A 21,815-nucleotide genomic window follows, 5' to 3' on the forward strand; every position below is an offset into this window, starting at 1 on the left:
GAGTTTAGAAAGCAATTTTGTTGAATGTCCCAACATACAAACATGGTGATACATACATGACATAAGCATCTATTTGCAGAAAATGTGGCCTATTCATTGGAGAAAATGATCTTAAATTTAATAGATACCTATTTTACAAACATGTAGTAAGACAATTAAACTTAAAGGAATCATTTTATGCATGTATTTATTCAAATTATTGTTTTGAAGGCTTGCCCAATATACCACTTGGGTTGTTTTCATGCCATCCTATGTTCAACTTCATGCCTTTTCACCACAAGATAAACCACTCTTTTGCTTTGTATGAAAAAAGATTTTGAAATTGTGTTATAATAGCTATAATAGAATTTTTTCCTTTTAAATAGTCCTTATTAAGTTCTAAGATAACTTAAAGTAGAAGATTCTATAAATATCACAATGGAAGATTGCTAGGATTCCATTGATAAGACTTTTTGGGTGGTCATTATTTCAAGAATTTCCCTGATCTATTTGGACACAACACTAGAGGCACAACACACCTTACTTGTGGCAATGTCAATTCCAATTAAAGATTTTTTTGAGATCTTAGTAACTGTACTAAAATCATTACTACAAATTCTCAATGGTCAAAAATCAAGATGCATGCACAGATGTATGGCACTTGTGTGTAACTACATAACTATGTACCAATGCATAGGGAAAAGGCTGAATGTCTTGAGCTTTGGCTTTAGCCCTGTTACTGTCATTTCTTTATGGGCAGGTGCAGGGGCTATAAATTTTTGGTTTGAGGCGGTATACCCTTGGTTTGGAGCTCCTGGTATACGAACTAGAGATAAGGAGTACCTGAATACTAGTAGGTCATCACAGTGAGATATTAAGTGTGCTATCTAAGGATGTGGCGATAAAGAGTCTGGATATGAAACTCTCTACAGAGGTTGGTGGCCATATATGGCCAGGATCCTCACTATTGGCAGTCCACATTGATGCAGGCACACAGCATGCTGGACATACCAGGCAGGGTCCCAGCATGAGGCCTGACGGGATGATCGCAACTGTCTGGTGTTCCTACCTCTCCCAATATGACTTTCAGGGGGCTTATGTTTTCGTGTGCATTTGTTGGTTGGTTAGACTGTGTACAGGACGACCCAAACAGATGTCTGTCTCTCTTGTGGGATTGGCCTTAATTGAGTTATTGCAAGGATCTGGAATTTGAGATGGAGCAAACTGTTGAATTGGTGCATGTGACATTGAACATGATTCATATAATGTAGAAACAGTACTGTTAACATCACATTCACAGGGCCTCTTAATAGCTGTCAGGATTTTTCTTCTCAACCTTTACATGGCCTTGAAAGACCCATATTGGACACCCCCTTTTCAACCTCCCTTGGCTATACATGTATAGCCTTCAGTGATTCCCTTTCATGTAGCTTTTCTTGTCAAACTTAAACTTACTAAAGCAATTTATACTAGTTGTGTATGTATTTAACTTGTTCCAGTGCTGAGGCACAGGTGTCTGTCTTGTGTGACTCAGCAGCTGCTTTATTATACCTTTAGATTCATACTGCGTAGCTTGTGTGGTTCAGTCATTGGCGACCTTGCTTCTGAACCAGAATTGGGATCTGGCCCCTGACCTCACACTCAACTGGTACACTACTAGAAAGGTTTGTTGACCTCTTGTCCACTGGTCATCGGTCGTATTTTGAACATCCTAGGAGAATCTTCTGGTACATTAAAAAAAAACTGTATACTAGTACAGTTTTTATATATGATCCTGACATGGAATGGCAATATGTTATCTTTTAGAGATGCATTTTAAAAATACAACTCTGCTGTCATTAGCATACCTGCATGATGCAACTTTTTTGTCAGCCAACAAAGCAAAGCATTTTCCCGCCTTTTTGAGGTTGCTAGGATCAGATGATCACCATTCACGGAAGGTGAAAGGTATTGTTCAGCTGCCTGGCCTGACCGGCTATAAATAGCCCATCACGTCAGTGGGCGTACCCTATAGGTTAGGTAAACAGGAGGTGTTCCAGCCTTGTGATAAGTCTGCCATTTTGTTTCCCTGATCTCACAGACCTCCCCTGCTTTATACATAATAAACAGATGATTTATTTCTTGAGGGTGGAAGTCAGTTTTGCTGAAGCTTGGATAAGTGTTGTGGTTGAGAAAATATTGTTGAGATTAGAATTGTCAAAATTGAATCCAAGAATAAACTGTGAGGAAGATTTTGTTGCTTAAGTATCAAGTTCAAAAACTTTTTCATACGCAACATAGGGAATTCCAGTATTTAATGTGTTTTTCTACTCTAGGGTTGTCAAGTTGAAGATAGTCCTGCCGAAGGAACATTTAGATCATTGACAATTTCAAGTATCAAAATGGTAACAAACTAACATTCAGATGTTTGTATTTTAGGGTATAAATTTAACGTTGAAAGAACATACGTTTACAATCAAAAATGGAACGTACTGCAATGCTACACAGTGCAGATGGTGCCAGGAAGGCTAGATATGCTCAAAGGTCACTGTTTTTTTATTTCTGTTGAAAGTGGCATGTTTTGTATTCCAGGGGAGCCGAGACAACATGTCCATCGTGCTGCTGGCCTTCCCCAACGCGCCCAAGGTGTCACAGGAGGCCATTCAGAAGGAGGGGGAGCTGGATGAGAGGCTGGAGAGGAGGATTGGAGGTGAGAACAGTCGTCTGTAGAGGGGTACTGTTAAAATCTCGGGGATATAGGTTTGTGTTAGGGAGAATATGGCGTATTCGCTGTGGTTTATTTTGAGTTTCAAACAAAGAGGTTGGCAGGCAGAAAGCGGAACAAGCATTTTCGCAGTGGTTTTCAGGTCGTGGCAAAGAGGCTACCAGGCTAACTGAACATTAATCCACTGCGAAAATGTAAACATTTACAGTAGTACCAAAGACTGGTTTGCTTGTGGATAACAACAAGGTTTAAAACACATTTTCAGCCATGGTTACGCGTAAATGCTTGACAACCTTGCCAGAACATGGGTTGCATGTTGTTGCACAGTGTTCCCAATTGTTATCATCCAAAGTCTTAATATCTACTGAACAAGAATACATGTTGTGGGTACAACTAAGCTACCTGCTGCATAATTGTTCCCAAATTTTAAATTCGAGATGAGTTATCTCCCATGAAGCAAAGCATGTCATATATACATGTCTGCTGTATATGCAACAGGCAGGACATGAATACATGCATGACCTATGCTGTAATAGGTCGTGTTGTCACCAACGCAGTGTGGGCGATAGTTAGGTGTGGCTACTTACGTCATGAAAAAAAGGAATGATCTTCCTGGATTGTCTCACTGAAAGGTCACTGCCATGGTTATGTCTGACCATGCCATAACCACATGTTTAGTGACAGAATATTATTAATTGGCTGTATTGTCTGACTGGCAGACATGATTTTATTGTGAAGACTTGACAAAGAGGATGGCAGAATGTGGTTAGCTTCTGTTTGTCAAGCTTCTTTCTAAATCTATAAGTATAAAAGGATTAACATTCTTAAGAACTTGATTGAAGGTCAGGTGGATGAAGAGACAATGTACACATTCTCTCCCACTCAAATAAGTTTGTCCCAGAACAGGGCTGAACATATGATTTTTCAACGTATCTGGGAAATGTGACAGGAACTGGCCTTACTTTGGCTTTTCACTGATTTCAGATTCAGTTACATCTTCTGGGTGACTGTTAACTTTGTACACAAAGCACGTTAAGACATACATGTAGCATCAGTTCAACTTTCAGGCCTGACGTCATTCTCCTTACCTATTTCTATCTTCACAATGCACAGAAATTCTCAATGAAATGTGATGTACAGAGGACATGATAGTTGGAGTTGTCAGGTTTGACCTTGGATAGGGTAAAATGCCCTTTCTGACATCATGCTCAAGAAATATGGTATAAAACATGCAGAGGGAGAGTGATATTGCCTATAAAGGAGGTCATGCCTTATTTTGGTGTAGAAGGCAGTCTATAGCAGCTTACATCGTAAATGGCATATGGAGTACTTGGGTTGGGTTTCAGCAGCTATTTCTTCTTGTGATGCATGATTGCCCTTGCTGGGTTTGTTATTGACCCTCTAGGCCTGTTGAGTTCAAGGTCAGCATGAACATTTGGTGCACACAAGCTGTTATTTAAATGTACCTTTTCGTAACCAACTTAAAAGATATATATCTGGAATTCATGTGATATCACAGTTTAAATAGAATTGATCTTATCATTAAGATAAGTAGAAAATTTGATGTTGTGGTTTCCTTCAATATGTCCACATTTAATTGAAGGTTGCATAGTCATGACATTCAATACATAGCATGTGATTTGTATACCCTATGTAGACTGTAATATGGCTAGCTGTCCAGATCCAGATGTGATTGCTGACTATTGTGTAACGAACCCCTTCTCTTGCAGAGATTGTGAACACCAGCGAGCCAGGTGAGGTGGATCTGGCCTACATCATGCACGTGCTGTGCTATGAGGAAATCGAGGGGCTCCCACCAGGAGGGGGTCTGGTCTCCAAGTAAGTTCATCATCATCAGTCCCGTAACTAGTCAGCCGTAGTGGCTGCACAACGTTCAACTAAAGTCCTCCACTTCCGGGGACTTTTGTAGAACCGAAGTTAAGTCTGGTTAAGTTAAAAACCTGGACGCATGCAGATTGAAATCCCCAACATTGTTGGAACTCAGTAAAAACCTGGACGCATGCAGATTCAGATCACCAACATTGTTGGAACTCACAAAGACCCCGTTCATACTAAATCGCGCAAATCGCGAAATCGCCCTGAGTCGCATTCCTTCACACTAGGGGTCGAACGAGCGCGAGTTGTAAAATCGCGTCCAACAGCTTGATCAACGGCGGACGCGTTATTCGATTATCACCACTCTTACTGTTGTGTTCAATGACCTTCTTGTACTTCATCTTGAGTTTTTTTACCTTTAATAGTGCGGCATTACTTCCATGTTTTCGCGTATTTGGCCAACTCAGGCAGTCGCCACTTCAGCGTACACGCTCTGGTTTCGGTGGGATCCCTTGGCTTGAGTTTCTTCTGAATCCCCACATCCCCGAAGATGGCCATCAGTACATGCGTTTTCGTCAGTCCATACGCCAAAATCGCCGCCCGATTCTGACATATTTCCGCCGCATTCGACGTAATATTCCAACAAGCTAGGAGGTAGATGAACATCGTATAATGAGCGGAAAGACTGAATTTGCAGATGACCCCTTGACCCATGACCGGGTCAATATGCAAAGTAAAGCGCCCAACGTGCATCAAGGCGATTTGGAGCGTTCATACTAAGTCGGAATGCAGGCAAATCGCGAGTAAACCACCTCCGGAGGTGGTTTCGCGGAAAGCGATTTCGGGCGATTTCAAATGCGATTTGGAGCGTTCATACTAGCCACATTATCGCGATTTCGCGATTTAGTATGAACGGGGTCATAGTCAACTGAAGGAGTCACCTTTCCAACATGACTGGTGGCTAAAAAGTCCACTGCCATGAATAGAAGTTTTTCAAACATAGGAATAGATAGGAAGTTAGGAGCAGGTAACTTCATAATCGCACAGTGGTAATGTTTGACTTGTTGCACATAAAATGTGTGAGCAGAAAGGGTTTTGTCCAAAGGAACATGACCCTTTGTGTGTGTGCTACCCTCCTGAAGTAACAGTTACACAACCAGATGCCTACTTTTTGAAAATCTACTGTTCTTATTTATATTTGTAGTTTGGCAATTTGATAACAGATTTGGCAGTTAAGACTAGTAGTGATAAAATCAAGTTGTCCGTTGTGTTAGGAATAAGATACAGGCATATTTTGTAGTGCATTAGAGTTAAAAGAAGCAACTTGTCTATACATCTAGAGTGCTGAACGGCTTTTTCGAACCAAGGTTAGTTTCAGCTTGTATAACTGGAGGAACACTTCTACCATGCATTAGAAAACAGTGTCAGACCAATGAACACTTCCACCCATCAAGGCAGGTCATGTGAAAGGCACTGCTCTGTCGGTCATTGTGTGGAGGGTCATGTTCCATGGCAACATCAGGGGGCTGAGGGGGCGAGTGACAGGTCCCTTTGTTAGCAAGAGCTGCAAAATAGTTCTGTTGACATGCCTTCGCATGGGCTTGAGTTCAGTGTTCCCTAGTTGGCTTACCTGAGTTCAGATATACGTACTTCAGTTCTGTCAAAAGACTCCTGGAAAGTAATAGCTATGTGCGGACTCAAAAAAGAAATCAACACTTGACTTGTCCTCCAAAAATATGCCATGAACTACTCTGTTTTCTTCTTATTCAACATTCCCGAGCAAAAATGTTTTGATGCTGTCAGCAATAAAGAATAAACCAAATTGTCTGGTGTCAGTTTTTCCTACAACGTATAAAAAGACTTGCGCTCAAAGTTTTAATTTCTCTCAAATTGAAATTGATTCCCTGATGGTGCTTTCGTCAAATTTGATTGTCTGTGGACAATAAAAGAATGTTACTTGGGTCATGTGCATTTTACCAGGGGCAAGGAGACATAGGAATGTTTTAAGGGAGATGTAGGGTTCGCTGGGGCTTAGTGAATGTTGATGAGGACATCATGGTTCTTGCCAGGGAAGTTGAGTATAGGGGGCCCCTACGCTGTGATTCGGATCCCCTACGCTGTTTGAAACACAGTGTAGGGGGGGTTTTCTGTTGTTTTGATGCAAAAGTAAAAAACTTCGACTTTTTTTCACATTCTTTAGCCCTCAAAATGCAGGAAATAGTGTCTTTGAGAGTTTTAAAGTTCAAAATTTCCAGGGGGAGGATCCTTGGACCCCCCTACAATATTCCTGCCTACAGCCCTCATCCTCACGCCTGCAGCGCTCGCCATGCGGCTTTGCCGCGCAAAGATGCCCCTACGCTGTGAAAAAATCCTGGTGAGAACACTGGACATAAATCTAGTCTGGGTGTATGTCATACAGAAATTCACTGATGATTATGTTGTTTTCTGGTTTGTTGCAGACGGCAGACCATTGAGGAGATCCTGCACAGACTTTGCCCCAACACCAGGCCTGATGACGTGAGTATAGCTTCATAGTTTGATATATGGGAAGCTTTTGTGTGTTGTCCCTGCCTGCATGTGTTACATGGTGTTGTAGATGCGTCTAAGTGCTGTCCTTCCCTGCATGTGGTATTGTGCCGGTAATGGTCTGAGTACATGTGCTGGGTGAAGATATGGAAAGTGTGTATCTCCCAGACCTCTGTTGTATGTTGCCACAAGTAAGGTCACAACATTGAAAGTGTCCTTGCTCCTTTTTTTACATACATCAAAGGAACACAGGGTGACTTATGGGGCTTTTGTAAGGAAACCTGAAGGATACCCAGAACAATTTCACTGCTGTGATACAAAATCAGACAAAATGATCTATACATTAGACTTTGCAGGTGCATGTTCTGTCTTACTTCAATCATTATCACCAAGATTTTATTGCTGTAAAACAGTTGCATGTATCACTGTACAAGCTGCTGTGCCTGAAAGCTTCTCCTGAAAGCGTTTAATTCTGTATGTTACAGAATAAGGTTTGAAGTTAGTTCAGACTAGTCCTAGAAATTATCTTCCCAACGTCATAGCAGAGGTGATTTCTGGCTCTATCAAACATTGTGTCAGCTGTAAAACAAAACATTTAAAAGACTTGTGGAACATTGAAGTATAATGCATGAACCACCTTGCATGGCATTAGTCAGCTGAGCCGCTGCACCCCCCTCCCCAACCCCTGACACAGTATGTATTGTGAGTGTGGTTTCCTTCTGGCCCCTACAGGGTCGGTACCTACGCTCTACTTTCCTAAAACCCATGAAATTGTTAAAAGAGCCTCAGGCCGACCCCGACCCCTAGTTGAGGGTAAGTAAAGCAGGGAGGCGCTCTAGTGTTGCCCTCTCCCTTCTTAACTGACCTATTCACCATGTGTAGTCCTCTTGGTATCAGCAATCTTACTCTTTTCTTCAAAAGTAGATAGAGCCAGTTTCTCTCGCACAGTTCCACAGTTTCTCCATCCCTCTTAAAAACAAAATTGAGCAAAGAGGAGAACCTGTTGTGTTCTGGCAGGGGAATGTTTAGCAGGTGGTCTTGGGACATAAAATGTTGACCATTACAGACTGCATACTAGTTGAACCTCTGTGTAGAAAATGCACAAACCTCCAAATTGATGGTAATACCCTTACAACTGTTTCTGAAAGCAGAATGAAAAAAAAACTTGCTCATGATTACTTCTTCTTTTACCTGTCCTTCATGAAGTAGCTAGTGAACATATCAAATTCAGAATTGAAAAGTAGAGGAAAATGAACTTGTTCTCCAACACACACAAAAATTAACAGGACTTGAATTGATTAGGACACCTGGACATGTGTTCAAATGGTCACAACAATGTCTATCCATAAAGATGTATGATAGTAGTAGGGTGATCGCATGGTGTTTAGGTGGGTGAAAGACATCATCCATGCATGTGTTAACCTGTGTAACACGGTAGTCATCTGTGTGTCATGCTTCTTGTGAACCCTGGTGTCCGAATCACACCAAGTTGATTGCTTTTTTTTTTCTCTCGGATTTTCAGGAAGATTCGGAACAGGTAGGTCAAAGTTCAAGTGTAACAGTAGAAGTAGACCCTGTAGTGACCCTGTTGTTTCAAGTTGCCCCGACTTTTTCCTAATGATTGAGGTAAAATACAACTTTCATGTTTGTTCTACCCACAAACCCAAGTATATGGAGATACTTGATTTCACCTTATGAAGGGTTCCTACATGAAGCATTGGCACATTGTCCCTTTAACAGTTTTTTTTGTGTGCATGCTGTATGGTCAGTATGACTATGAAGATAATGGTAAATTTGCATGAAATCCTTCAAAATCAAAATAACAACGAAATCATTTGGAATAGAGGTTTTATTTGAATCAATAGTGTCACTGCTGTTATGTTTGCCTGTTGTTGTTATATAGGACAACATGCTTCAGGGGGTAGAAAACAAGATTCCAATTTTAGACCTCAGATCTCCATTTTTGACTGGGAGGTAGATCTAGATCTGAGGCAGGTTTGAAAGATTAGGATGAAAAAGGTGTGGTATGTCGATGATCTGTCCAAAATTGACTACAGAACTTGCATTTTGCATATCAGTTCAAAGACAGCTTCTTCTGAGACAGAACAAAGTGGTATTTTTATCCATAGTTAGCCTAAAGATGCCAATCAGCTTCTTTTGTCACAGAAGCAATCGTCTTTACCCAGACTTTGCAGCCTAAAATGATATTATGTTCAAAGTAAAAAAAACTGTTTTCTTCCCCCTTTAATTTAGAACTAACATGGTGAAAGTACTTCACAATGTAGTTTAGTAGATGGAGACATCGGGAGATTGCTTTTTATTACTGAGTAGACATATTAAATGCTATCACAACATGGTTGGCCTGATAAGTGCATGCAATATTTACAGTCCCTTGTGTATCCCGACTGATATGTTCTGTTTTTTTCCAGAATGCCAATGGTGAAGATTCATGGTGACACCTGCCAGGTGCACCCATCTAGATGCAGCTGCAGCTGGAGTATGTGGAATCACCACACCTACACAGTACCCCTGTGCTCAACTCTACCATGCAGTACACTACACTGTGATCAACAACCATTACTTATAATCTTATCTATAGCTTGTATTTGCTCATATGTAGAAATGGGTCTAATTTTTTCATCTGTGTTTTGATGATATTGGTATTGTATCAAGGGGCGAATGGAACCCATGATTCTTTTTTTTTTGCCAGCTTCAGGTGAGTGCTTGCTTGGCTGATGGTGGCACACATATCTATCTTAATCAGTTAGGATTTGGGTGGTCACCAGTCCAGCTCTTTCAGCAGGTGGACATGTCAAAGGATTGTGATATTTTACATAAAAAGTCATTCTTATCATTGATATTGAATGTGTTGGTCAGACCAATTCTACCACCAACACCTTCATCTTCAACTCCAGATGTACATGTCCATAATCCTGCTGGATGGGACCTGGGACCATCTGGGTAGAACACCAGTCATGCTTCTCCATGTCAGCTGTAGACATGGAGGGACATGACGGCTGCCGTGTCAGGATGCTTCTATAGATGTGTACTGTCCTTTTGTCTAGATTCAATAATTCAGTGATTACTGGAAGGGTAGAAGATTGTCTGGGAGTAAAAGTACTTTAGCTTTGTACAGTATATCCTTAGATGTTAATCACAACTTGAGAGAAAAGGTAGACTTTGGAAAAGTCTGCACAAAAAATGTTCGGGATGACGTAGACTTCCCTTATTGGTAGAATTCCAAGAGATGATATGTTTGTGATTATTTATGTGCAGTGATGTGAATGATAGATTGTGCTTTTTTTGTTTCACTATATACATAACTTAGCAACATGTAACTGTTCCACAGATGGTACAATTCAGTTGTGGCTCCAATTCGAGCTCAAAAATTGGCATTTTCTGGTGTCTCCTAGCAAGTCAAAGCTTGGAACATAGTTATTTTTGCCCACCTTGGTTCCACAAAGTTTGCACCAATGTATGGGTGTTCACGTTGTCTCAGAGCTTGCATTTTGTGTTTTTTCAAGGAAGCTGAGGTTACGGAAATTGTTTGCAAGACAGAATCATCTAAGACATAGCCATGTTTCAGCACCATTGTCTTTGTAGACAGTGGAAATGGGATAGCCACGAGCACCTTCTGGATCATTGTCATTTTTTTAGATTAGTTACAGACCATAGTTTGGAACACAGTGAAATTTGTTAGCCTCGAAAATAACATTTATGGGACACCTGAAAACATGGCTGATTTGGAAACAGTTGCTATGTAGAATCACTTCACAAGATGACCCAGTAGTCAGTAGTAGGTTATATGCCTATGGTGAAGGAAGAGGAGACTGAAAACCATTCCCTGTGGCACAGGGCCTGTTGTCTCACAACTGCTACAGAGTTTCTCTACCCCTGAACTATTGGTCAGTGGTGTTAAAAAATGAACAGAGCTTTTGTCAGAAAGCTTGCATGATAGCAGGCAGATCTTACCAATTCAAACATTACTTACTTGGATGATTTTCCCTCTTACTATTTTCAATCTTACTGAAGAATATATTGAGGGGTCTCTTTGATGTGGCTGACAAACACTTGGATCCTATAGAACTTGTAAACTTTGTCTCTGTATATGGCAGACTTGTTCATTGTAAATTAGAAATACTATGCTTGGCTTGCTGTAAATAATGCAAATGTCACCAATGTTACTACAAACTAGAACTGGTGCATCCTTCTGTAGGAAGTACAAGACACCTTTGCTTTCAGACGGGTGGCTCTGTGGATGTGTTGTTTGGTGAAATTTAACTGCTTCCATCAGACAGTGGGGACAGAATTGCCTGCCCAGTTTTTTTGCCAAAGCCATTGGTGTGAACAAGCTTTAAAGTAGGGGGTTGGCCACAGGATTTCAGAGTAACATTTATAAAACTTATAGAAAACCCCACTGAATAGAACTGTCATAATCAATGCAGTTGTTGGTATGGGGTCAACCTTTTTGAAACGTGAAACCAACTTGAACTTGCCAAAGTTATTTCTCAGCAAGAAACTGGTATATGCAGCCAGAGAAACACTGGACCAACTTCATCAAAGAATTGTATCTTGACCTTTTCAGCACTTTAATTGGTTGAACTGTAGACTTTGGTGGTGGAATGTTATGGAATTTTCCCCCACTGTACATGTTGATGGATACAACTGAGCTGGTTTTGGTGTACATTTGATAGTTCTTGCTGCCTGGAAATTGCAATTCATTGTAAAAAGGAAAGATCCCACTGTAGAGTTAAATGTAATATAATGTTACTAGCCCTGTGTGTAAGCAGTTAGTCCTGTATGTACACAATCTGTGATGGGTACGTCTGGTGTAGGGGTGAGTCTAGTATACAGGTGGATATACATGTACATGTACTAAGCTGTATACCTAAGCCAGTGACATTATGGTGTTGTCATTCCCTGCCTGTTGTATGTAGCTAAAGAGAATCCTACCTATTACTCAGATAACAGCCTTGCGTCCAGGTACTTCGCGGAACAGCACAGGGCGTTCAGTAATCAGTTACATGTGTGTAAGATTACAGCTGAAGTATCGGTAAACCTAGAAGGGGTGCACTATGTCATGGACAATTGACAACCTCCCATCCAGACTTTATGTATCACACTATGGGTGCTGCTGAATGCCAAATTTATCATAGCTGTAGAATGGAGTATTGATGAAAGTATGTTGACAGTTCTGTTGTCATTACCATACATCACCGACCCTATGTATGTGAGTCAATACACCACACCCCCATCCCTGAATCGTCATGGACAAGCCTGTGCCTTTTGTTTAAAAGGCAGGAGTAAGAGTGGTTATATCTGATCAAAGTGTTGTAGAGGTGAATCTTTGGAAACGGGATGCCCATTACCAAGTAATTTGTTGTGCAATTTGCAAACTTTAAAATTCTACCAGAGATGTTCAAAGAACCGAGACAAGACCGTACAACAAAGTGGGGCAGTCATCTAGTACCTGTTGCTTTGGTGTCTCTGTCCATGTCGGGGGAATGAAGGAGTTCTGTGTTATACTATCATTTTCTGTTCTATGCACCAGCTTTCGTACAAAGCTTCATCCTGTTCTACATGTACACTATGTTGCTGCCTTCTTCGACTGTTCGCAATAGTAACCAACCATCTCTACACCGCAATGCTCCCAATTACTCTGGCCACCCTGTACTACATGGCAGTTCCACTCACAAACCTATCGTACATGACACTGGTCATGAAGAACTGCTGACCATTCTGGTCTCTCTATACTACATGTTAGAGCACTGGTTTTACTCTACATTGATAATAGGGATCATTACTATTGCTAGTGTCAGGATAAACCCTGCCTCTCCAGGCTTGATGCATACTGTATTAATTTAATCCTTGCTATGCCAGCTGTGCAATTCTTTTCTCATATGGCTAATACTGGACACTACCACCACTACATGGCAGGCAGTCATCTGTCCAGTCCCTCAAGTTTGGTTCGATCTGTCATGGGGGGAAACTGTCGAATTCAATGTGTTGTCCATTTCATCCATCCATCCAACTTAAGATAAAGCTGAAGTAAACTAGGATGGTAGGCCCGTGTGACGTCTGTGAAGCTGAAACAATGACAGGAAGTTTCCTTCTACATGTACCTACAAAGCTGTTCATTTCTAAAGTATGCCTTTGACAACCATGAACACGGTAGACCGGTACTCCACATGTACAGTGTGTCTGAACATCAAACATGAATGCAGATGATAATGTCACAATCTCTTGTGACGCCCGCACTCTGTGATTGCTCTTCAGCTACTAAGTCCTTTTTTTAATTTTTTTTTTAGAAATATTCTTGCAGCCAGCAAGATTTTGTGTATGTGGGCATATATAAAGAAACCTGGTCCACTTGAGGATGATTATGTGGTTACAATGATCTTAAATTTAATTCCATGTACAGCAACTGCTGAGCAGAGCCCTTAGAGCTTAAGACGCTGTATGTTGTGACTTCAGATGTTATCTTGATGAATGTGTCTTCACTCAACTTCTTGTAGGGACATTGAGTAATTTGTGTTTGATATCATGTTGATTTCTTCATACCTTATGCTTTTTGATTTACAAGATGGTTTTGATGTAGGTTATGTTTGAGATATGGTTAAGTGGAGAATGTATGTTTTGTGTGATGATGATTTGGTTGATTGTAAACTTATATATAAGCTTTCTATGTTTGTTTTTTGCAGATAAACAGCATTAAGTATGGCTATCTTGTTCCCATCCCATGCTGATCACCTATGTTCTCATGAAAGATATTTTGCATCAATTGGAAATTCCCAATTAAGAGTTTATTGGTCAAGCTATTTGTCATTGTAATCTGAAATTGCCAATTTTTTTCAGCAATTGCAACATCTTGTTTGCTACCAGAGAATAAGGGTGTTCAGGATGGTGGGGAGACACTAGTCATCAACTAGTTGTGGCTTCTAGCAGCAGATATACTTAGTGCAGCTTTTAAAGGGTAAGATACAGATGGATGTATCATAGAAGATGGTATGGTGGCATATGATAAGGTGTTTGACAATGAAATTCCTTGAAATGTTGGTTACTTTGCAAAATGTCCACAGGATTATGAAGAATGTCATGGAAATCTTTTGTCCTACCAGTGATAAGTTAAGTGTGAGGTGATCTTTGTTGGAGAATCCAGCATGTGTATCCAAGACCTGATCCTACTGTAGTCAGCTATTAGACAAGTATAATGGTTACAGGCTGTTGTGATGTACCAGACCTAGAACGAAGTAGTATCAGCTGCTGAAGAATGAAGATAGGTCTACTCTTGTATGTTATGGCATGTAGTCCCTATTAAATGGAATAGCCTGTGCAAAACTGTTTCCTTGTGTGCTTTTTTGCCTTCGCCAAGAAGGTTATGTTTTTTGCCATAATTTGTGTGTTTGTAAACACGATAACTCGAGCCTTGATGGATTGTCTTAATCCTTTGTATGTGCAAGGAGGTTAAATATATATACTCCTTGGTATGTGGTGGGCAGGTCTTGATGGGACCTCAAAATGATAAGATTTCAGGCCCTCTTATGGTTCGTTAAAGGTACTGCAGAAGAACTTCCAGTTTTCATATATTCTGCACATGCTACGGTGACGATATTTGTTTGGCAGATAGCTCTTGTGGTGAATTGACATATGTTCGAACCCTCTAGCATCTTTGTTTGGAACTGCAGGGGGCATTTCAGTTGCTGACATTGAAACAGGATAAATCAAGAGGGGAAGGAATTTTCATGATCTTTGACCTGTAGGTAACTTTAATGAAGACCAATGTAATGGTAGCTTATACAAATAAGGACTTGATTTGCATAATTGAGAAATTGTATTTCAATTGTGCTAAATGACAGGAACTTTTTTGGCACATCAATGAACATGAATAATGCAAATCATTACCTAATTTGCATGGTTAATAAGACTACAATACCTTAGCAGTAAATGATGGCATATTCGTGCTGATGACTCATGGAGGTTAGATAACAGTAAATGTCATCACACATATATTATGTGAATGTTGACATCATTTGCATAATTAATGAGGAAATGCTACAATAGCTTCATGAAGGTTGTTTGCAACGTATGTGATTTTGAAAGGAAATAGTGATTTCACGTAAATGTTTCTAATAAGAGACTTCTTTGCATATCATTTGCGTTGTAATGAGAAAAAATCATTTGACGAAGCAATGATGCCGTGGAACTCTAGTACATTGAATGTAAAGATTGTATAAGGGGGCAGTGTGGATTCGGTGAAAGTGATCGTTATTCCATCTACTCTACAAACTTCAAGCATAGCAGAGTCTAACCTTCTAATCCAGTATAGACAATTGTTGCAGCAGCTATTTCTTACTACATGTGCAGGCTCATCTGTGTTGAACAACAGTGAGTTGAACTTTCTTCTAACATACATGAAAACAATTTGGACAACGGAAATTCTAGCCGCCACTGGTCTTTCTCAGAAAAAGTTATGATACATATACATTTTCTTGTGTTTGTGGTACCAGATGCCAAGCACACCAGGTTCCTCTTTCGTCTGGTATCTACTAATCAAGTCACAAATCAAGTGAAAATGATTTTTCTAAACATCAGATCTAGATTTTAAATCACAATGATGCACATTTTTTTTCTAACGTGTAAAGAATGGAAACAAACTAAGATTTCCTGGGTAATTTCCTCCCGTCATGGCCCTCTTCCTGTAACCTTACAAACAAATGACAACAGTTGCTGAAATCACACAGAATCTAGTCCATTCCAACTATCTGAAACACCCATAAGTCAAAAGTTGTTTTAAATACAGTATTTTGAATTTCTGCGGCTTGTTCTTCCTGGTCCAAAGGAACTAAGTTGCTGCAGCCGGATATTCTTGTCCGGTGTTTTGTCCGAATCTTATAGTATTTTGCAGAGGAGGCCTTAAGCCATTTTTTTGTCAAAAATCTAGGGTTTAGAAAATCTCAATTTTCCAGGGTCCTTTAGCGACCCCGACTGGACGAGGTCTCCCTCTGCTTGTGGGGCGATCCAGTGTCCATTAGCTGTTTTTCGTTCTGGACTCAAGGTCTGACCCTTGGGATGTCCACGGACTGGGTTGTATATGATGTTGGACGTGCTGTCCTTACTCTCGGACTGTCCATGAGCTGCTGGTTTGTACAAGATGTGAGCTGTGCTGTCCTCTAGTTTGGTTGTCCTTGAGGCGGGTTGTACAGGACGTTGGATGTGCTGTCTTCACTCTAGAACTGCATGATGTGAGCCACTTCTGTACAGCACCCTGCCGACGCTGGTAATCTTGATTTCCTCCCCTACTTGAACTTCGTAAGGACCGTTGTCATCGCTTGTTGATGTATTGCCATTTTCTGCTGCTTCATTCTCACATTTTGGCTCTTCATTGGAATCTGTCATTGGCGGTGGCTGGTCCTCTGGGGTGGAGTTGGGGTAGACAACTGCACACGGCTCGATGTTCTGGCTTTCCTCTTCTTCACCATCCATTCCAGTTGATCGGTCGTGATGGGCCAGACCTGCAGCTCGACAGCGTTTGCAGATGAAGAGGACACCTGCCGATGTCAACACAATGAGTAGGGGCACAGCAACAGCACCAATCATGGCCAGGATATGGATGCTGTTATCATTCTTGTTGGTGATTGGGTCTCCCAAAAGAGTGATAACACGGTCCACCTCTGTTGTGTGCGGAGAGACTGGCACGTCATTTGTGTACGGCAATTCTTTGATTTCTTCCATGGTGCCGGTGTTGTTGTGGGGACTTGTGATGGACCTGTCGTCATGTTTGGGACTTGTGATGGACCCGTCGTCATGTTTGGGACTTGTGATGGACCCGTCGTCATGTTTGGGACTTGTGATGGACCCGTCGTCATGTTTGGGACTTGTGATGGACCCTTCGTCATGTTTGGGACTTGTGATGGACCCGTCGTCATGTTTGGGACTTGTGATGGACACGTCGTCATGTTTGGGACTTGTTGAGGACACGTCATATTTTGGACTCTCTGTGGACACGCCCTCTTGTGTGGTGGAGCCGATTCCGTCGTGCGACGTCTCCTTGTTTGTCTGGCACACATCTCTCGCCAGGGTGATGAGGAAAGTTCCTCGGAGGCCAGCAGGTGATGCACACTGCAGGAAGTGGCGATGAGCGATGAGCTGCAGGTGTGGCAGGTTGCAGATAAACCACATTAGGTTCTTGTCACATCGCAGTTCGTTGTTGTCTACCTGAACACGCAGGCCCCGGTTCAGCTTCAGATGCAAGACATTGGTGTAAATGGCAGTGATGCGGTTGTGGTTTAGGTTTGTAATCTTCAAACCTTTAGGCTGCAGGAGAGCTTCAACGGGCACAGAAGTCAGCTGGTTCCTGGACAGCCACAGGGTGGAGATACAAGGCAGGCCACGAAATGCATATCGCGATATGCTTGAAATTGCATTGTTGTCGAGGTGCAAGGATATTAGTCGTTCAAGCCCAAGGAAAGTGTCAGGTTCTGAGGATAAATAGAAGATGACTTATTAATTTCTCGGAAAAAAAGCTTCAAACAAAAACTTTCTCTTATGACAAGTCCATCATTAGCAAGTAGCTGAAGCTACTGTACATGCTAGATTTGATTTTGTGTTTGACAGAGAACTCAGAGCATAGTTTTTCCATTTTCGCGATGACGCGAAAATGGATTTGAAATGGGATCATACTATGCGACCATGCATGCATGGTAGGTAGCATGGATCTTGGAATCATGGAACATGCATCCCAAATTACATGCGATCCATAGATCTTGGAAGGTGGTACATTGCATCCATGTTTGTATACATGGCCATATTACATCTATACCACAAAACTGAATAAGAAGAAACTGTTTTTATCAAGAAAATGAAAAAAAATTGTACCATGCAGAGAGGTTAAAACATTATAACGTTATTATATTATATCTTTAAAAATGGCTGTTAGAATGCCTAGTGAAAAAAGCCCTCGGTTCGAATCCGTGAGGGAAAAGTTTTCGTTTCTCTTTCTTTTTTTCTTTTTAAACATCCGTTTGATGTATACAACGTCTTTGTATTATGATCGTAGATTCCAAACTATGCCTCGAATTTTTTTATTGTTCATTGTAACGGAAAACACCATTCAACGGATGCTTCTACGTATGGTTGATTGGTTGGTTGGTACATGTACAACCATAATTTGGACCTGTGCCATGTCATTTATACCTCATGTAGGATATTTCTGCCTTCATTTTCCAATGCTGAACGATACGTTATAATAAGAATTAAGGGCTAGGGTGACAGATTAAGGGTTATGATGACAGATTAAGGGAAAGGGCGATGATGTAGTAATGGATATGCTGACGGATCAAGGGCAAGGGTGACGAATTAAGAGCTATGTTGACAGATTAAGGGTTATGTTAACGGATTAAGGGCTGGGGTGACGGATCAAGAACATCACATCCCATTATAATATACTCCTCAACTAACCACCTGTAGATAATCATGTTCATTGAGGCGAAAATGGCAGCTTTTTGGAGAAGCACTTGTTTTAATAGCTACCGGGCTCTGGCCTAAGGGACCATACGATATTTACAGGTGGAGGAGGGGTGGTGCGTTGGGGTGGTGCGTTCGTTTCATTGAAAAAACATTTTCTCATGGAAAAATTTTTCGAGGTGGGGGGGAGGGTCATGGAAATTTTTTTTTACGAATCCGTTGAATTGTTGTGCAATAAACATTATGAAGAATGAACTTGTAATTGAATCTATACCACTGGCATGGATTACCGCATTTTATTTTCAGACGTTTCAAGTGTCCGCCGGACACTTTTCGACAGTGAGGGAAATAACGTTTACATTGAGTTCCATATAAACAAAACAGGTAATGGCTGGCCTAAATAACCAAAATGTAACTGACAAGATATTCTATGAATATAACATGTTCTAAAAAACAAGGACGAAGTAAGTAAATACATGTACAAGGAAAAATGACATTAAATTAAAAAAAAAAATTATGGCTCCATTCGACGCAATGGCATTGCGTAGTGGCATCTCTTACAGAAAGCATACTAGTATTCAACAACCGTTTTACACATGATTATATGTTATACACATAACAGAAAAAAACATGGTCTATGTCGCGATAAACCTGACTTGAAATATCGATATTACCGCGGCTTCGAACGCCCTCCACCTTTTGCGTCACGTCACGGCCACGATTCAATCTGATTCCACTGTACAGGTAACGTTACCCTAGCCCTCTTGTCCCGCTGTATACAAAATCAAAAGGGCTCCAAAACGGTATTATCATTAAAGTTCTATCAATTTAGCTTGATACACGTCGAATAAATTTTCATTTGATAAGTTCCCGGGTGCCCCCTTGCACATGGTTCACCAGCAAAAGCGTTGATGTAGCAAACATGCTGGGCTGTTGCGACAGTTTGGCACGGTTACCATGGTGATGGAGTGGTGGACAGCGGTGTGCCTTTGATCCCTTTAGAAGTTTTGCTGTGGGTGTGGCCGATAGAAAGGCAGTGATACAGGTTTCGCGGGAAATTTTGTAGTTGGGGGCGGAGCCAAGCTCACGAAACGGCTGTGCTGGGACTGTTGGCGCACTTTTCATGCTGTTTCTACAGTATTATTCGATTCCAGTGACTTCTGTAGTTGTAGATGGTAAATGCAAAAGTACACACAAAAAATCTCGGACTATATTCAACGGCTACTTTAGCTTCGCAGGACTGTAGTAAGGTTTGATTACGTGAGTGCTGTTTGTTTCTCAGGTCAGGTCTTAAAAACGTAAAATAGAGGAAGTGTAGTTTTGACCTCGATGCGTCAGTACTAGTCGTTAAAGCTACAGTTCCTTGTGTGTCAGTTCGATCAAAAATTACGTGCTAGGTTTGCATGTGATGCCGGTGGGCCCACTTGACACAATGTAAAATGTGTCAAACCTTGTATGTAACAAGATACACTTACTTTAAATATGCCAGTTTTAAGGTCTTAAGAATACGAATGATATCGGTCAGTATTGCGCCGTCTATTTTGATTGACTGATTGATTGATTGATTGATTGATATGTTTGTAAATCGACTGACTGATTGATATGTTTGTAAATTGGTTTTAATTCAGTGGCAACACTGCGATTTCCAATAAAGTTATCTTGTAAATGATTTGCCTCTGAAAATAGAGTTTGAATTTCCCAAATTTCCCGAGCATGTATGCTAGTTTTGCGAGCGCCTGTGGGAGCATGTCGGGAGGGCGGGATCGCGTCGTCCGCCAAAAATCAAGCTGAAACTCTTCTGAATTTTTTTTTCAAATATAGAGATGTCATTTAACTTACTTTGTTTACCAGCAAAATTTGCTCAGCAAAATTCGGGAAATAGCATTTCAATGGTTCAAGATTTTTAGATTTTCCTATGGGTGCATGTCGCGCCTCCCGCAGCGAAAAATATGTCGGAGGGCGTCACCCCCCAAAAATCAAGCTGTATTCCTTTTTACAAATAAAGATGTCTTAATAGATCTCATTGATTAAACTTAGCTTACTCTTCCAGCAAATTTTGTCCCTCATATAGCAGTTCAAAGGGTCCCGATTTCAAAATTTTCTCAACTATCTTGCCCCCTATACAATTTAATTTTCTGCTGCCGCCTCTGGTACCGACAACCACTGGTTCCCGGTTCTTGTATTATAGCATGCGTCAGGTATCCCAAGTGGACGCCCGATGTCCATATAGTAGTTGTTTTATAAATGGGGGTCGTTTTTCTACCATTTTTACATGATACCTGTAGGGGGAGGGTCATAGAAAATTTTTTCGAGGTGGGGGGGAGGGTCATGGAAAAAAAATTGAGATGGGGGGAGGGTCATGGAATTTTTGACCGGACTTCCAGTGCACCACCCCTCACCCTGTAAATATCTTATGGCCCCTAAGGGACAAAGAAACTGCAGGTGAAGAGCGATAATCAGGAATTCCCTTTCAACTCACCCAGCCTGGAGATGCGGTTGTCCACAATGAGAAGGACACTTACAGAGGGCAGACCTCGGAATGCCCCCGGCTGTATCGTGGAAACGTTGGACCATTTGATCCTCAGATACTCAAGGCTTGAGAGGTTTGGGAAAGACCATTCCAGGAGGGTAGGGGAGCGGAGATGCTGGATGTAGATTGCTTGAGTTCCTTCAAGGAAGCCAGTCGGTACGGCATCGATACAGGAGTCGTAGCGGTGCAATTTCCCTCCATGTCCCTCCCCGGTACAGGGGGACTCCTCCCCATGTCTATAACCAAAGGATGGACAGTGACAAATAAGCTTTTGTTGTCCACGATTCTCGGTTCTACAGCTGGCTGGGCATCGAGCTGCTGCTGGCTTGAAATGTAGAGGTGTGGAGATCAGCAGTAAAAAGACGAGCGCCTCGCATGGCGACATCTTGGTGACTGATCGAGCTTCTCTGGTTTTCTTCTTACATCGTTTCAATTAAGGGCAATCTGAATATGTATTGTACACTTTGCTATTCATAAGTGGGGAACAGTTGTTAATGTTTTGTAAATATGTTGTTACAAATTGTCTGAAAAAGTTGGTGTTCATTTGATGAAACATCTTTGGTAATAAGGAAAAAGTTGAAAGTCATCTCAGTCACCACCTACGCATGGACGGAAATTATTTCATTGGATTCATTTATGCATTGTTTCAATTAAGGACCGCCTGAATATACAAACTACATCTTCCAATGTATAAGTGGGATACAATTGCCAATTTATTTTTTCTTTCGCTAGAAGGTTATGTTTTCGGTTTTGCCATGCATATGGTGGAGTGGATGT

The 21,815-nt window shown here is 41.2% G+C and overlaps 1 protein-coding gene across 4 annotated transcripts in view; it reads left to right on the forward strand.

The window, feature by feature from the left end:
• LOC136433424 (protein phosphatase 1A-like) overlaps positions 1-14,383 on the forward strand; it is an 18,697-nt gene extending 4,314 nt beyond the window's left edge. For 2 of the 4 annotated variants that reach the window (XM_066425624.1, XM_066425625.1), the window contains exons 3-7: positions 2,551-2,668; positions 4,414-4,522; positions 6,979-7,036; positions 7,778-7,858; positions 9,475-14,383. In XM_066425624.1, the coding sequence (XP_066281721.1) occupies positions 2,551-2,668; positions 4,414-4,522; positions 6,979-7,036; positions 7,778-7,852 (360 nt within the window). In that variant the 3' untranslated portion in view covers positions 7,853-7,858; positions 9,475-14,383. Of the gene's footprint in view, positions 1-2,550; positions 2,669-4,413; positions 4,523-6,978; positions 7,037-7,777; positions 7,859-8,567; positions 8,583-9,474 lie in introns of all 4 variants that reach the window. The other 2 variants (XM_066425626.1, XM_066425627.1) reach the window with 2 other exon arrangements.
• The last annotated feature ends 7,432 nt before the right edge of the window (positions 14,384-21,815 follow it).

Source organism: Branchiostoma lanceolatum, chromosome 4 (genome assembly GCF_035083965.1).
Source record: "Branchiostoma lanceolatum isolate klBraLanc5 chromosome 4, klBraLanc5.hap2, whole genome shotgun sequence".
Lineage (NCBI taxonomy): Eukaryota > Metazoa > Chordata > Leptocardii > Amphioxiformes > Branchiostomatidae > Branchiostoma > Branchiostoma lanceolatum.